This window comes from Mauremys mutica, chromosome 18 (assembly GCF_020497125.1).
Source record: "Mauremys mutica isolate MM-2020 ecotype Southern chromosome 18, ASM2049712v1, whole genome shotgun sequence".
In the NCBI taxonomy this organism is placed as follows: domain Eukaryota; kingdom Metazoa; phylum Chordata; order Testudines; family Geoemydidae; genus Mauremys; species Mauremys mutica.
In genome coordinates, this window is record NC_059089.1 from 27,620,075 (window position 1) to 27,636,853 (window position 16,779).

The following is a 16,779-nucleotide window of genomic DNA, read 5'->3' on the forward strand; positions in this document are numbered from 1 at the left end:
CAATGCCTGGGGGGTGAGGGGGGAGCCGGGCACCCCACTGGCCCGATTCCCAATGCCTGGGGGGCTGAGGGGGGAGCCAGGCACCCCCCTGGCCCGAGCCCCAATGCCTGGGGGGTGAGGGGGAGCCGGGCACCCCCCTGGCCCGAGCCCCAATGCCTGGGGGGCTGAGGGGGGAGCCAGACACCCCACTGGCCCGAGCCCCAATGCCTGGGGGCTGAGGGGGAGCCAGGCACCCCCCTGGCCCGAGCCGCAATGCCTGGGGGGTGAGGGGGAGCAGGCGACCCCCTCACGGCAAGGCCAGCAGCAGCTGCGGCTGGGATAGAGAGTAGCGAGACCCCCCCAGCCCAGCTGAACTGTTGCCATAGTAACAGAGAGGGCGGGACAGCAGCGCCCTTCGCCCCCTGCCACATGACTGTTCGAACACTCCAATCCCAAGTTTCGCAGAGAAGGGGGATGGCTCGAGCGCACGGCGGAATGAGCCCCGCCCCGCGCGTTCTGATTGGCAGTGTGCTGTCTCAGTCCCGCTCTGATTGGGCGGCGAATTCGCAGCTTGTTGGAAAGACTCCACCCTCGAGTGCTAGGCTAGGAGCGGATCGGGCCCCGCTGGCCGCGGCGGCGCAGCACAGTGACCCCCGGGAGAAGCTTTAGTTGGACCTGCCCAGCGGGAGACCAGATGCCGCGATGGAGGCCACGCCCCACAGGGCGGAGCCTTCAGCCTGATAAGGGGCGGGGCGTTTGGAAAGGGGCGTGGTGAGGATTGGGTGGGATTTACCTGCGGGAGGGCGGGACCTGGAGGGGGAGATGACACTATGGGGAGTACCTGTTGGGGGGATGATCAGTGTGGGGGAGGCTGAGTGAGGTGACAGGACACTGGGAGGAGGAGGGAGGGATGGTCAGTGTGGGGGGGCTGGGGAGTGACATGACACCAGGAGGGCGAGGGAGGGTCAGTGTGGGGGATTGCGGGGGGTGACAGGACACTGGGAGGGCGGAGATGGAGGGTCAGTGTGGGGGGGCTGGGGAGGTGACAGGACACAGGGAGGGGTCAGAGGGATGGTCAGTGTGGGGGAGGTGACAGGACATGGGAGAGGGCAGGTCAATGTGGGGCAGGGCCGGGGGAGGTGACAGGATGCTGAGAGGGGGAGGGAAAGATGGCCAGTGTGGGGAGGACTGGGGGGGTGACATGACACCGGGAGGGCGAGGAAGGGTCAGTGTGGGGCTTTGGGGTGACAGGACACTGGGGGGTCAGTGGGGGGGGTTGGGGTGACAGGACATTGGGAGGGAGGCCAGTGGGGGGGTTGGGAGGTGACAGGACACTGAGGGGGGGGTCAGTGTGGGGGGATGACAGGACACTGGGAGGGGGGTCAGTGTGGGGGGGGGTGACAGGACACTGGGAGGGGGTCAGTGTGGGTGGGACTGGGGGGTGACATGAGCAGGAGGGCAAGGGAGGGTCAGTGTGGGGCATTGGGGTGACAGGACACTGGGGGGTCAGTGTGGGGAGTTGGGGTGACAGGACATTGGGAGGGGGGCCAGTGGGGGGTTGGGGGTGACAGGACACTGGGAAGGGGTCAGTGTGGGGGTTGGGGTGACAGACACTGGGGGGTCAGTGTGGGGGATGACAGGACGCTGGAAGGGGGTCAGTGTGGGGGGTTGGGGTGACAGCATGCTGGGACGGGGGTCAGTGTGGGAGGTTGGGGTGACAGACACTGGGAGGGGGGTCAGTGTGGGGGGGTGACAGGACGCTGGGAGGGGGGGTCAGTGTATATGGGGGTGACACTGGGGGAGCCAGTGTGGGGGATGACAGGACGCTGGGAGGGAGGTCAGTGTGGGGGGGTGACAGACACTGGGGGAGTCAATGTGGGGCTTACAGGACATTGGGAGGGGGGTCAGTGTTGTGGGTTGGGGATGACAGGACGCTGGGAGGGGGGTCAGTGTGGGGGGAGTGGGGGATGACAGGACACTGGAATTGGGGTCAGTGTGGAGGGTGGGTTGTCAGACGCTGGGAGGGGGGGTCAGTGTGGGGGGGTGACAGGACGCTGGGAGGGGGGGTCAGTGTATATGGGGGTGACACTGGGGGAGCCAGTGTGGGGGATGACAGGACGCTGGGAGGGAGGTCAGTGTGGGGGGGGTGACAGACACTGGGGGAGTCAATGTGGGGGTTACAGGACATTGGGAGGGGGGTCAGTGTTGGGGGTTGGGGATGACAGGACGCTGGGAGGGGGGTCAGTGTGGGGGGTTGGTGGTGATAGGACACGGAGCGGGTTCAGTTTGGGAGGTTGGGGTGACAGATACTGAGGGGGTCAGTGTGGGGGATGACAGGACGCTGGGAGGGGGGTCAGTGTGGGGGGGTGACAGACACTTGGGGAGTCAGTGTGGGGGGTTACAGGACACTGGGGGGGTCAGTGTTGGGGGTTGGGGATGACAGGACGCTGGGAGGGGGGTCAGTGTGGGGGGTGACAGACTCTGGGGGAGTCAGTGTGGGGGATTACAGGACGCTGGGAGGGGGTCAATGTGGGGGGTTGGGGTGACAGCATGCTGGGAGGGGGGGTCAGTGTATATGGGGGTGACACTTGGGGAGTCAGTGTGGGGGGTTACAGGACATTGGGAGGGGGGTCAGTGTTGGGGGTTGGGGATGACAGGACGCTGGGAGGGGGGTCAGTGTGGGGGTGACAGACACTGGAGGAGTCAGTGTGGGGGATGACAGGACGCTGGGAGGCGGGTCAGTGTGGGGTGTTGGGGTGACAGACACTGAGGGGGTCAGTGTGGGGGTGACAGGACGCTGAAGGGGGGTCAGTGTGGGGGGGTGGAGTGACAGACACTGAGGGGGTCAGTGTGGGGGTGACAGGACGCTGGAAGGGGGGTGGGGGTGGGGTGACAGACACTGGGAAGGGGGTTGGGGGGTCAGTGAAGCAGAGACGGGGTGGAGGGAGGGAGGAGTTAGTGGGGAGGGGAGCAGAGGGGCGTGGTCTCAGCCAGAAGTCTCGGGGCGGGAGGGGGCGTGGCTCCGGCTGGTGCCCCGCTCTCTCTCAGGAGCAGCAGGGGGAGCGCCTCAGCCTAGCTCCCCCGGTCTCTCTCTCTCTCAGAAGGGGAGGGCAGGGGGCGTGGCTCCGCCTGGCTCCCACGTCCCCTCGCTCGCGCGCTCTCTCTGCCTCTCTCCTCCTTCACAGGGTGACACGTCTGCAGGGTGAGTGAGTGGCATTGGCAGACTGTCAATCCCTCACCAAAGCGGCCATCAAACAACATAAAACACACACAGTCACTGGGCTGCTGGGCTCATAAATTCCAGCTGGCTGATATTTTTGCACATTGCTTTGCAGAGAGTGTGTAATTAATTTTTTTACAGTTCTTTCCCCTTTATTTCCGCTCTTTTCTTTGCACAAGTTCAAACTTTTGATAGCTGCAATTTTGCCCCCATTGTACAGACTTGGGATCATTTGTTATTTTTGGGGGGGAGGGCAATTAATTTTTTTTCATCTGTGTTTGTGTTTTCTTGGGCTTTTTTAATGTTGCAATTTGGGGATGGGGGTGTTTGCCTGGTTTGTTGTGGTTTTTGCTGTTTGCCACCCTCCTAACTTTTTAAGGATTTGAAAGCAAGTTTTTTGTGTTTTTTTTTATTTGTCTTTTTTTGCGAAGAAGATTTTTTTTTTGGACAAGTGGAGGAAAGACATAAAAAGCAACAATAAAAATAAAAAAGAAGAACAGAGAAAGGAAAAAAAAGCGTTGGAGGAAGATTGTACGAGGGAGAGAAAACTGCAAAGAAACCTCATCAACTCATTTATTCAAGCCACAAATATAATTATGATGAAAGAAGATTGTAACTAAAGAAGGGAATTATTTACTGCATTGGAAAGAAGAGAGTGGAATAAACAACTGAGATCCGGTGAAATACTAAATACTGATTTAAAAAAAAAATTGCGAGAGCAAAATAACAACAAACAGGAACTGAAATTGACTACAAGAGCCAGAGATTTATTTGCATTTTCTTTTCTAAGCACAAACCTCCTTCCTCTGATTGTGAGGCTGTTTTTGCCGTTTTTCCTGCTGCTATCTCTGAAAGTGCATTGATTGGGCTGCGGTAGGAGGTATGGATGATCAGTCCAGGATGTTGCAGACTCTGGCCGGTGTGAACCTGGCTGGCCACTCGGTGCAGGGGGGGATGGCTCTGCCTCCTCCCCATGGACATGAAGGGGCAGACGGCGACGGCAGAAAGCAGGACATCGGAGACATCCTCCATCAGATCATGACCATCACTGACCAAAGCCTGGATGAGGCACAAGCAAAGTTGGTTTCGTCTAATTAAACCTTGTCTTTTTATGTGTGTGTGTGGTTTTTGTTTCTCTCCCTCCTGCTCCTCTGCAGAGACCAGGCGTCTCACAATTAGAGCAACTTTAATACCGTAGGAGAAATTTCAAGCAGCAAAGGCAAAATCAAAGTTGCTATTAATTATTTGTAAAATATAAATATGTGATGCTTGTACCATTGTTTTCTGTTCCATTTTATTTACACCGATGCGTGGAAGGCTGTTGCTCAGATATTCCCATTTCCATTTCCTTGTCTTTAGACACTATCTGGTTGACACTCATTTAAAAATCACCATCCCGCAATATTTGTTCTTCGTGAGACTTTGATTTCTTGTTAAGAAGTGTAACTTTTTTTCTTTCCTTCTCCCCTGCCCCTGAAGTGGTGGCAGATGAATTACGAAGCTGACAAGATATTGCTTCAGGGAGAAAACCCTCAATGTTTGAAATCACAGTAAATACAAAACAAAGAATATGAACTCTGGAAGTTCTTCCCTTTAACAAATCAGTTCTAATGTAGAAGAATGGAAAGTACTCGAGACAGGCTTTGATTTATTCACTTAGTATACCAGGGAATTTACATAAAGCTAATTTGACTTAAAAATAAACAGATGAAAAGAAACCTGTAAAGCATGGCTTTAAAACCAAACTTCTGTGAGTGTCACAAGTCTGCAAGTGGCAGGCAGGCTGGGGCTACCTGAATCTTTTACTTGTCACCAAGTCCCTGCTTTGGTGATAAATGAGAGAAGGCATTTGAAACTCCCTTTTATTTGCTCCTCTTGTCCCTGAATTTAAATATCCTCACATTTCTTCTTAATGTTTGCTACTTTGCACACAATATGATTATGTTGCCTGGTAGCCTACAGGGCAAATATATACCTCCCCCACTCGCAGCCAAAAGCTGTAGCCAAAGATTCCTTGTCACTTGTAATTAACTTTGCTTCCTATTACTTTGCATGGAATATATTAACAGTAAAATGCAGAGACACAATTAAATCATTTTATTGTGGAAAGGCGCCATATTATCAAATAGCTTTTGTTAATACATTTGTTTTTTCCTATCTGTTTTTCAGAAAGCATGCACTGAACTGCCACAGAATGAAGCCTGCTCTGTTCAGTGTCCTGTGTGAAATCAAAGAGAAAACAGGTAAGAGACCAGGAGTAACGTGGCTTTATATCGAACTCCAAATAGGTAAACATTGCAATACTTCTCGAAGCTTAGATTCTGCGAGCCTGGGAGCTGCTTTAGGCACCGCAGCCATCTTTGATCATTGCCTCCTTTCCTGCTTCTGATCTTGGGAGGAGAGGGGAGGGGGAGAATGTAATAAATCTGGAGCAAATTTTACAATTCATAATCCCGATGTAAAATGAAATGTAGATGAAAATGATCGTGTGTCACCGTCCACAGAGTAAATTCCCCCTCTGGCTGCAATCAGGGAAGTAACACCGAGCAACCAGGCTCTCTCCCCTCTCTGTCTTGTTTGTATGTCAATTTCTTAAAGGAGCAATGTGAGATTGGAGAAGCCAATTGCAATGCAGAGTAGAGAGCAAGGGAAAAACATAGCCGGCAACTTTCTGTTTGACTCGGGCCACCTTATTGTTTCTCTGTGTAATTAACAGAATATATGTTATTGGACACATTCAGTTGACAGATTCAAACGAGTACATTATGTAGGAAATTAACTGTAGTCCTAAGAAATGCTTAAGGGTGTGTGTGTATCTGTGTATAAATGTGTCCACACATGTTCACATACATACAGATGTACGTTGTATATCATCCATTTATTTTTATGTACATTTACATTGTGAGGGTTATATATGTATATGAGTATTTCTGTCTGTAGATATTGCTATTCATATCCATATATCTGTAGACAAAAAATTACAGCAAAAAACACCCCTTAAGTTTTCTAGAAGCTGTATTTCAATAATATGGACTAAAAAAGGGTAGAAGCAAGTTAGTAGCATATACTTTTATATATTTACAGTTAAGTTATATATCTTACATTTTTATACCAGTTACCTGAAATGCTCTTTTCAAAATCTTAATTTTAATACCAATTTTAACAGTGTATTATTTAGAATTCTAGTTCTTGAGCTTGTTCTACACATTCAGGTTAAAAGTGCATTAGGGGTTTAACCTAGATATGTAATATTTTTCTTATAACAATAACACTTACCATTTATATAGCACTCTTCATCTTTCAAGTGCTGTACAAACATTAATCATATATATGTGCTATACAAAATATTTCTTCATATAATACAGAACACGTTAAAGGGATCAGTAAACTTTGTAAGCGTTAACATGTCTAAATATACCATTCTGTCTGGATGCATCACATTTTAAGAGATAACAGAAGAAAAATGCTGTTGATGCTGAGGATACAAGAGCATTAACAACTAGACTGTACAAAGTGAAGTTAAGAGTGTAAAAGTGTTAGAATGCTTTCTGCCAATATTTGTTTGTAGGGAGCACAGCAAAGTCTTAATTTTTTTTTTGCTGCAGTAATATTTTAAAACCAGAATTTTTCTTCCCAAAAGTGTTGACAAACTAATTTTGTTAAGATATATTGTTAAGACACATTGAAACTTTATAGCAGCTTGTGTGTATGTTCTTTGACCCCACTGACTTTAAGTGGAGAAAAATTAGTCATTTTTTAGAGGGAAGGATTTTGAAAAGTATTGTATGTAATATTATGAGAAGCAAGAGCATTATTAAGGTCTGACTAACTTGAAAAAAAAAACATCTGTATGCTACCTGTTTAGTTACTCTTGAAAATTATAGTTCTCAATTGCAGTCTGAAGACAAAAAAATACATATGACTACAGAATAAGACATCAAATATTAAATCACAGTGAATCTTAACTAAGAAACCTAAAAGTGCATAGTTCTCAGTAAATTATGCTGCTTAATGTCCAAAGGTTTCCTTGCTATCAGGACTCCACTTCAGTTTCTGCTGACAGCTAAGCACTGGGGTATTGACTGTGTTGTGAATATTAAGATTGATTCTGCTTTATATTGCATTATATTGCTCTGGATAAGGGGAATGATTTCCCCCCATCCCTATGCCACACACATACACCCTTTGTGCCTTGATCACAGTTAACCTCTTCTTCTCCCCCCCCTTCCCCCGATTTGGTTTATATTTGTTTTCTTGTCTTTTTCTAAACTTTTTGCCCAGCCAGCTCCAGAGCTAACCAAGCAACCTGCCTTTGATGTTTAGACATTTTGCAGCAGGCAGATTTCAATTAAGAAGGCGTAGGTCCTGCGATCACTTATTTGCACAGGGCTTAGCCTCACTGCTTTGAAAGGAAAGTATAGTCAACCACATGTCAGAGGTGAGTTGAGAATTAAAAACAAGTCTTTTCAGAGACAGGGATTACTGGCAGTGGGTGCTTGGTAAGGCCATTGCTGTTTCAGAAGCGAGAAGGAAACTGACAAGGGAAGAGATTTTGTGATTTCAGATGTTTCTGGGGATTTCACTTATAATTTGTAAATTGAGATCTTGCTTTTGTGTCTTGACTTGTGGAGCCAAGTTTGCAAGTTATCTCTTTTGTAAAATAGCTAAGAGCCAACAAAGAGTGAAGGCGTCCGTCTGGCCAAAGGCGAGATCCTGCCAGCCCCAGCAACTGGGAAGGGATAGGATTATGCACTGAGTGATTGATGGAGGTAAATCCACCCCCCTCCAAACTGTTCCCATAGGGGGATATTCACTCATGATCTCCCAGTTGAGATTAAATGATTGTATAGACATTAGTAAGTGTTACCAAAGCAAAGAAAATGTGAAAGTAATTTCTAGCATCTTTTCTCTGATCTGTTTCAATGAGAAAAAAGTGCAAATACTCATCTATTGCCAAACAATTCTGAATTTGTAGGGTAAACAGTTTGGGATGCAATTTAAGTAGGGGTTCTTCCCCATTGGTCTTCACTGCCTTTTACTCAAAATAATTTAATCAAGATGCAGTTGGATTGTGCCTCAATACTTAATTATTTATAATCTGAGGAAAAGTTTTCCTTGGTGTTCATAATGGAAATTACTATCATGGTTTCTCTCTACCTAGTTTAAGGAGACAGAAAGAATATAGCCTCTGCATGAAGTGTAATTTCAGTCAATTCTTTTCAGAAATAAGGAAGTAATGCAACTGTGCAGACATTTTTATATTTAATTGCATTGATTTTTAATACTTTGCTGGTGGATTATTATTGTTCAGCATAGCTAGTGAGGAATTTGCTAGATTGGTAGAAAGAGAATGTTTAGGGGAACCCTCAATTTCAGGTGAATTAACCATATCAGATGCTTGTGGATCTCAAAATACAGTTCCTCAGGGGTTAGTAGATGCATTATGTTTATTAAAGATTTTTCACTCTGCCTTATTTAGAAGTAGGTAGCTGAAGAGTTTTTCTGTGAGATATTTTATCATGTTAAAAGTAATTAATTACAAAATCTAATCTGACATTTATTTTTACATTTTAAAAAATACTGTGTTTTGTATAAATCAACTTTAAAACAAACAAACAAATAAACATATATTGGTATGTGTGTTCCTATAGGTAGCTGCCGGGTAGCAGGTTTTCATAAAGATGACTAACTGCCACTTATTTATTTAATTAATACAAAGAAGATTGAGCCCCAAAGTTTTACTAAAGGCCCCTCTAGTAAAACAGGAAGATAAGAAAAATGGGTCTGTCTAGTGGCCGCGTTATGTTACATTTTTATCTGTATACGTTCTAATAGATGTCACTCCAGAATCTTAAGTTGTATGCTTAATGTGGAGTCACATCTGTTGCATACTTTTGTATCAATCTTTCTGTCCTCCTATCAATATCATAGTCTGATGTATGTATGTCATTTTGTCTGTACATTGTTTACTGTTAAGAAAAGCTTAGATTCAGAATCTGATTATCCTTACACTTTAGTACATTTCTATACCTGAAGCACTATATTTACGTATGCAAATATAACTGAAAATATATTAATTCTGATGTTCTTAAAAATGGTTAGGGAATTGCAGTTATTTCCCAGTGGAATTCCATATTATTGAGCTGTACTGATAGATGATCTGTACCATCATAGTCTCTAGCCTTTTTATGTTGTTTTTAAAAATTATGTTAAAAAAAATCCAAACAATGACAGCTGCCAACCAAACCCTAATTTACTGTCACCACAAACCCTAAATAGCATTCATTTACTAGTAATGCCTAATGGCATACATGATGGTTTGCCAGATTTGTGGCCTTTCTGAGGCTTATAAGCAGGACTGACTTGGGAAGATCATAAAACTTAATGAACTTCTCGACTGCAGGAGGTGTCCGCAGGGGAAGAGAAAGGCCTGCTTGGCTGGTTGGGCTGGTTGAACTATTTTTTATGTCTAAAGAGAGAGGGGAAAAATGATGATTAAAAATGTTCTGCCTTCATGCAGAGTTTTGTTTTGAAGGATGAAAAGATTTTTAGATATGGTAAACAGATGAATAGCGAAGTTAACAATGAGATTAATTTCTCGCTATTCGCCATGTAAGCTGAAACCTTTATTTTTATTGCTACAACTGTAACTAGCCATCCATCGCCATTCTGATGATTAAAGGGCTATCTCATGCCCTCACTCCACAGCAAAACTCTTACATGGCCCAATTCTTTGGAGGTTTTCAGGAACACCTCTAAAGATTTCACAGTATATCAACCAAAGTGGCCATTATATAATCAGCATTGGAAAGGCCTCATATTTTCCCTCTCTTGCAGTAAGAATTTGAAAATATCAACCCCTCCCTCTATATGGATCTTTTTAACTGAACTGCAAGATTGTTTTCTTACATTAAATTCATTTTAACTTTTCAGTACTTGAAAACTATCATATAATGCCAATAATTTGCAATAAAATAAAACAATCCCTAATTAAATGTTAAAAGATAAATGTGGAACGGTATAAAAACATTGTTATAATTTATCTGTTTGCAATTTCATATTTTAAAAATAGCTATGTTATTCAGTTGAGATATTTAAAAAGAATAGGATTATGCAGTCCTCATATGCCCTTATCAAGCTCTTTAGTATAATTTTTAATTTACTTTGAGTAGGTTAGAAAATGAACGATGTGGATTAAAAATCTACATCTTTATTTTCGTGTGGGATTTTTTTCTTTTAATATTTAAATTTTTAGGAATAATCAACTAAAATATCACAAAATTCTTAAATAGTATATTTTTAAAAGTATTTATTATTAAACATATATTCCAAATAATTACATCCAATAGTATGTTACGCTACTTACACCACCTTAATGCTAATGGTATCACTTTGCCTCATAAATGTTCTACTAGTAAAAATGAAATTGAATTAAGTATCTGATTGCCATTTTGTCATCCGTTCCAAACCTTCATAGAGACAAAATGCCATTTCCATGGTGGTTCTTTATCCAGTGTGAGATTTATTTATTTATTTATCTATCTATCTAATTTATTTATTTTGGCCAAGAAAAAGAACGGCTTTTGTGATTTCCACCCCTCCTTCCCCAACAAAACATCTGACATTTTGTCTTAGAGGACTTGTTACTGCATACTACCTTTACGCCAAGCCATTTAGGAGCTCCTTCATATATTTAAATAAGACACAAGCTTTCACTTGATTACAAGGATCTGTTTCCAGACCATCTCCCCTCCTCCCCCCCAAGATAAAATTAGACCTATTTTTCAATACTAACTCAGTATGAGCAGATAATTCTTTTATTTTCTGCCTCATTTTTAGAGGGTTTCATTTTGTTCTTGAATATTAAACAAGCTTGCACATTTGTAAATATTTTAAAATGATTATGAGCTACTACCAGGTTTATTTTATGACCATAGTAATTTAAATAATTTATTTTTGATTTGGTATAAATAAATATAATAGTAGGTAGTGATCCGAGCCATCCAAGGCCATCCCGTATTTTACAAATTTAATAGATTTGTCAACCAGGTTTGTACAGCTTTCAGTGAAAGATACACACTTCCATGATTTGGATATTATGCTAGCCTCATTCAATTTAAATATTAATTTGTGTGAAACGTTAATGTATATTGCAGTCTACCTTAGACAAGTATATGCAGAATGAAAATATGAAATTGCTTCAAATGTAATAAAAGGTTTAAATACACAAGCAATATATATTATTAATATATAATGCAATAAAGCAAGATTGTTTGGCTTTTATTTATTCTGAATTTTTTAAACTGTTTTACAGTTCTGTGAGTGTCACGTGATTATTTTTAAGTAAAATAAGAATGAATAATAAGTTCGTATACTAACTTGTCAAAATAAATAGGGACTTGAGTTTTTCTTTTCTTGTATAATTGATGGAATTAGATGTAGTTGTTTGTATTCTGTGAATTGACACCATGAGAAGAATGCTTTGTTTGTTTTCTCAGCAGTCATGTTTAATGCTATTCGCTTATCAAGGTGATCAGCATGGTTCAGATAACACATGCCTGACACAGCCTGCCTTTTTTCACCATCATGTTGACCTTTTGTCACATTTGCTTTTCTCTGGTAAGCAATTCATGTCTTTAAGTATGAATGGAGTAAATAATTCACATCAATATTTAATATAAATTATTAAAGTTTGTGTCAGCTCCTATAGTTCCTGCTTTTATAAAGTTAGAGTAGTACATCAACCAGACTGATGAATTACGCTTTTCAGCTGGACATTAGAGCTATTCCACTGTGTTATCTTTACAACCTAAGTAAACAAGGGAGTTACATATGAAGGGAAATGAAGCTGCCTGTTTGAATACTATTTATATTTTTCAATAGGGGCTATGCATATTCTTTAGAAAGGGGGAAAATGCTAGCTAAATAGCTGTAGTATTTTCATTTGTGACTTCCAAAACTTTATTGTTTATAAGCTGTAAATAGAAACATAGCAAACACCACTGAACTTGACATTTTCTTCCTCATCTTGTCATTAGCCTTACATGAGCGCTTAAGCTCTAGCCAAAGGTTTAGATTATGCTTGTTTGTTTTTTTATTTTGTTTGTTTTGGAGTTGTTTTCTGGATTCTTTTTTCTTTGTACCCAGTTTTTACAGACTCTTCTGGAGATGAGTGATAAATTAGTTCAGAGATTATGAAATTTCTGATCTCTTCAGTCTTTGGTTATAAATTATAACACATTTTACAAACTAAATAATCTGTTATTGAAAGTAGACTGATTTTTTTAAAAGAAAAAATAATTATTTGATGCAGCAGCTATTGCAGTGCATATTTGTTGCTAAAGAGAGTTGAAACAAAGAACATTTTTCACAGAAGCATATAAACAAAATCATTATGAATTTATTTTTCTTATTTCATCTTAGTGTTTGTTATTTAAATTCTGTTGTTAAAGAGAAATCCTATTTCAAGTTACCCAGTCATGTGAAATTGTTGTACCAATATCAGAATCACTGAATAACATGGGTCCTATAATACTACAAATCAATCATTTTGGGAGTTTCTCTATCATTTGTTTACAGGTCAAAACCTCTTGTTATATTTATGTTATGCATCAATTTTAAAGCTAATCTCTTAGTCTGAATTGTCCAGCAGGTGGCTTTTCAAGTATGATTTTATTTTTATTTATTTATTGTAGGTACAAAAATGGATTAAATAATATTACTCTGAATTTAAAAAACTGAAAAGAGTAACAATTTTGCAGTATATGTTTACATATATAACTGAGCAAATGAAGGTATCTAGAGATCTTCCACTACACAATCTAAATTAAGATTCTAAACAGGCATTACAGATGCTGGTAACTTTGGCAATTATCATTTTGTTTGGTGAACAGTAGTAAAACAGTGTGCGGTAAAAGTGTTTAGAGAGAGAGGATAAATAAATTGAACAGTTTTGCAATGCAAAGTGGTTTGTGGTGTTTTTGAGGATTTCTTGGCTCTTGCTTAACTGCTATTGTGAAGCCTGAAGCAGATTTTCCCATTGCTAATGCCCTAGAAGTATTAATTCACTTTGATATGCTAATTAGAGGGCATTATGCAAGAAATGAGATTAAGTGGCAGCATGAAGCCATTTGCCTGTCAGTAAATTGAGAGCTTTAGCATCAGGAGGAGCTTTGTTTTTTCTGAGTTTCTCTTGGTTTTGCATATAAATAAAATTGATTGAAAGGTCTAGAGAAGCTTCTAGAACATTGGTGATTCTTTTTCTCTTTCTATGATTATTTAAACTTCATGTTAAAGGCTTTCTTTGAATATTAATTGATCTAATGGGAGATACTGAACATGAAGAATTTCATTGTATTCTCAGTTACTGTACCTTAACAAAAGAAAAGTATTAGAATTCTTTGTGTCGTCTGATTTTTTGTGGCATTATTTCAGCTATACCTTACAACTTTGTATTGTAAACTCTGGTCAGTGCTAACTGTTACTGGGCTGATGTTCTTGCCAGTTTTAGCACAACAAAGGCCTGATTTCAGAGGTGCTGAACAGCTGAAGTCGGTGGTAAATGTGGATACCTGGGGAATCAGGCCTTGAGCTTTTATCTTCCCAACTCAGTTGTAGGGTGTTCCATTATGTCTTATGTAAATTGCAGATATACTTGGGATCATTTGGGGAGGAAGAAGTTGTAACACTGGCCGTAGATTTTATTCAATTGCCAGAAAACTATATTTGAAGTAACATTAAGGTGTTGACTTAAATCCATAAAAGCAAGGAAAATTCTGAGTTAATGCTTAAACTCTGCCCTTAACTCAACCCATTGAACCTATTTATTAGAGTATATATGGGTCGTAAGATAACTATGCTGAGACCCCTGCAGTATTATGGCACTGTGGGATGAGTCAAAGATAGTCTCTGATTTAGCTCAAAATTTCCTGGCTCTTGTAGCTTTAATTCAAATGCTGGTGTCTCTTAGATATAGTCGTGTTGTTCAGTTTCTCCTTTCTTATGGAAATATACAAAAATATCACAGAAGTAATGCAGGACAATGAAAATTTTTTAGTATCTCTGGCCCTCTCCCTGATTGCTTGTAGGATACGAGGGTTTGTACCTCTCCACTGTACACATCTCCTTCATAGATCATTAACTTAAAGCCAATCAGGGAGTAGTTTTAGAATGGTCATGCTTGTGATGAGCCCCAATAATTAAAAAAGAAACCCCAGTGCCTCTCAATGTGGGGCTCCACGGTTCTGGCAGCTGATTTCTAACACTGTTGGGGAATTTTTAACATCATAACGTAAGACATAATAAACCATAGTGACTTCTTCAGAGCCATATAGATTATCAAGTCATTGCAACTGGCATGCAAACCGTGGTGTCTGTGCTCATGTGTAACTTCCAGTAATATAAATAGTAGCTACAAGCATGCCCATAGAGGGGAGAATAAAGACCTCTTGCTATTGATTAAGAATCCTTACTACATTTTTTGCGAAATGTGGTTACCATATTGGCCCATTAACTGCTTTTGTAAATGAAATAATTGGTTATTTTTAATCCCCACCACCATCTGAACTAGTTGAACAAATAAATCTTCTTTTGGAATTCACAACCTGAAAACGTTCTTTAACAAAATGAAACCATTTTGGAGTTAGACGGGAAACAGAATAGCTTCTGAAACCACAAAACCAAATTTTCTCATAAGAAGTAACCTAATGTGCCAAGAATGAGCAAACATTCACTTTCACGTTACAACCTCTTGAATAAAAATGCTAAATAATGAACACATTAACAGGCCTATCTTAACTATATCCTTAATAACACAGACAATGGGGCACTGAAAGGCAGTGTAATCTAGTATATAGAGTATTCAGGACTGGGAGCTTAAAAGTTTTGGATTTTAATCTTTTGAAGCCCAGTCTTGTTCCCATTGAAGTTAGAGGCAAAACTGAAGTTAATGGAAGTTTTGCCACTGACTTCAGTGGGGCCAGTGAGACACCATTTGTGTCTCAGCTGACCTCTTTATAAAATGGGCATATTATTTTCCTACTGAGGATCATTGTGAGGATTAATCAACAAATGTTTGTACTGTATGTTGAAGTTGTAAAATGTTATGCAGGTCCTAAGTATAATTAAAATTGCTATGATATGTTATATATGAAGAAATATAGGAAATAGCAATCTATCAAATCAATTTCTAGTGGCTATTATTACTTAAATTATAGTATTCCTAAATGATGTCCCACCTATTGAAGGATAACTAGATTAAGCTTTCCTTAAAGGATTTGCTTTTCTGTATATTAATTGGGGATGATAGTATTTTGAATCAGTCCTGTAGCGGAATGAAAACAGCATCCTGATTTTATATTTATTTTTATTTAATGATTAAAACAAATAAAACATTGTCCGTAATAGACAATGATTGGTGTTTTACTTTGCTGGTGATTGTTCACAGATACCATTACACAATTGGCAGGATATTTAAAGCACTGATTATAAATGTTTGTTGATTAAAGAAGCTTTTCATGCTTTTAGTGAATATTTGTAATTGTACTAAATAACACGGAGCTGTTTGCTTATTTTCTTATAAGTTAGATGCTGGTTGTAGGAATGACTGTCACTAGTAATAACAAGTTACATTAGATTGTGCAATGATTCTTATTTGACTTCAAGGATATTTATTACCATCTTTGAACAAATTATACTAACATGAAAAGTTGTGGAAATGATTGTGCACTAGATAAGGTGATACATTACAGGAGTGGTTGGGTTTATGGAGCTTTATGCTGAGGTTTTCTCAAAAATTATAGCACAGTCCTGGCACTATAAAACCCAGTGATACAGTTGGTAATAACATGCAGTGGAAGTATTTTTAGTTTTCACTTGTTATTCAAATAGAGTAGGAACTATCAGTTTTTCTATCTCCTATTTTTTTTCCTTTGTTGCAATCTCTTTTTCTCTCTCTTTCTCTCCCTTTGTAAGCAGAATGTCTCAGGTTTTGGCAGTGACTGCAGGTAGGTAGGTTTCGGTAGTGACTGCAGCTAGGGCCCTAAAGGTGAAATCCTTACCCCATAGAAGTCAATGTGAGTTTTGTCAGGAGTTCAGGATGAGAAGGGCTTGGCTGTTAAGTGAAATTTGCCCCAGTGCAGTGAACTCATACAAGTTCTTTGGCACCATTAAGGCCAGTGTTAAAGGCTCAACTAGTGCATAGGCCTTGTGTGAGTGAGCCTGCTGCACTGGGGTAAATTTCACCCTCAGTGAGTTGCTGAGAATTATTTCTTTCTTCCTCTCCATTTGTTGGGGCAGTGATGTGATATCAATATGATCCTTGGGAACTTATTGACTTGTTGGTTCTTGACCTTTTGACTGTGACCAAGTATAGAAATTGAATGTCTGAAAATTAAATGATAGGCTCTATATACATAAATACTTGGATGTCAGTGTATTACATGAACTAATTTTGGTTTACTTAAATTTATGGCATTTTGTGTTCAATAAAGGAAATATTTCTTCCTTTCAATATACTGAGAGTCTAATAATATTGTAGTTGCTACGCACTAAGCAAATCAATTTCCTGTTACTGACTGATT

The 16,779-nt window shown here is 40.8% G+C and overlaps 1 protein-coding gene across 4 annotated transcripts in view; it reads left to right on the plus strand.

Annotated features, from left to right (window-relative positions):
* Positions 1–613: 613 nt before the first annotated feature.
* The window catches only part of PBX3 (PBX homeobox 3), a 158,443-nt gene continuing 142,277 nt past the window's right edge, over positions 614–16,779 (plus strand). Inside the window, exons 1-2 of one of the 4 annotated variants that reach the window (XM_044992868.1) lie at positions 614–750; positions 5,369–5,442. In XM_044992868.1, the coding sequence (XP_044848803.1) occupies positions 5,394–5,442 (49 nt within the window). In that variant the 5' untranslated portion in view covers positions 614–750; positions 5,369–5,393. Of the gene's footprint in view, positions 751–2,981; positions 4,279–5,368; positions 5,443–16,779 lie in introns of those variants that run through there. The other 3 variants (XM_044992870.1, XM_044992867.1, XM_044992869.1) reach the window with 3 other exon arrangements.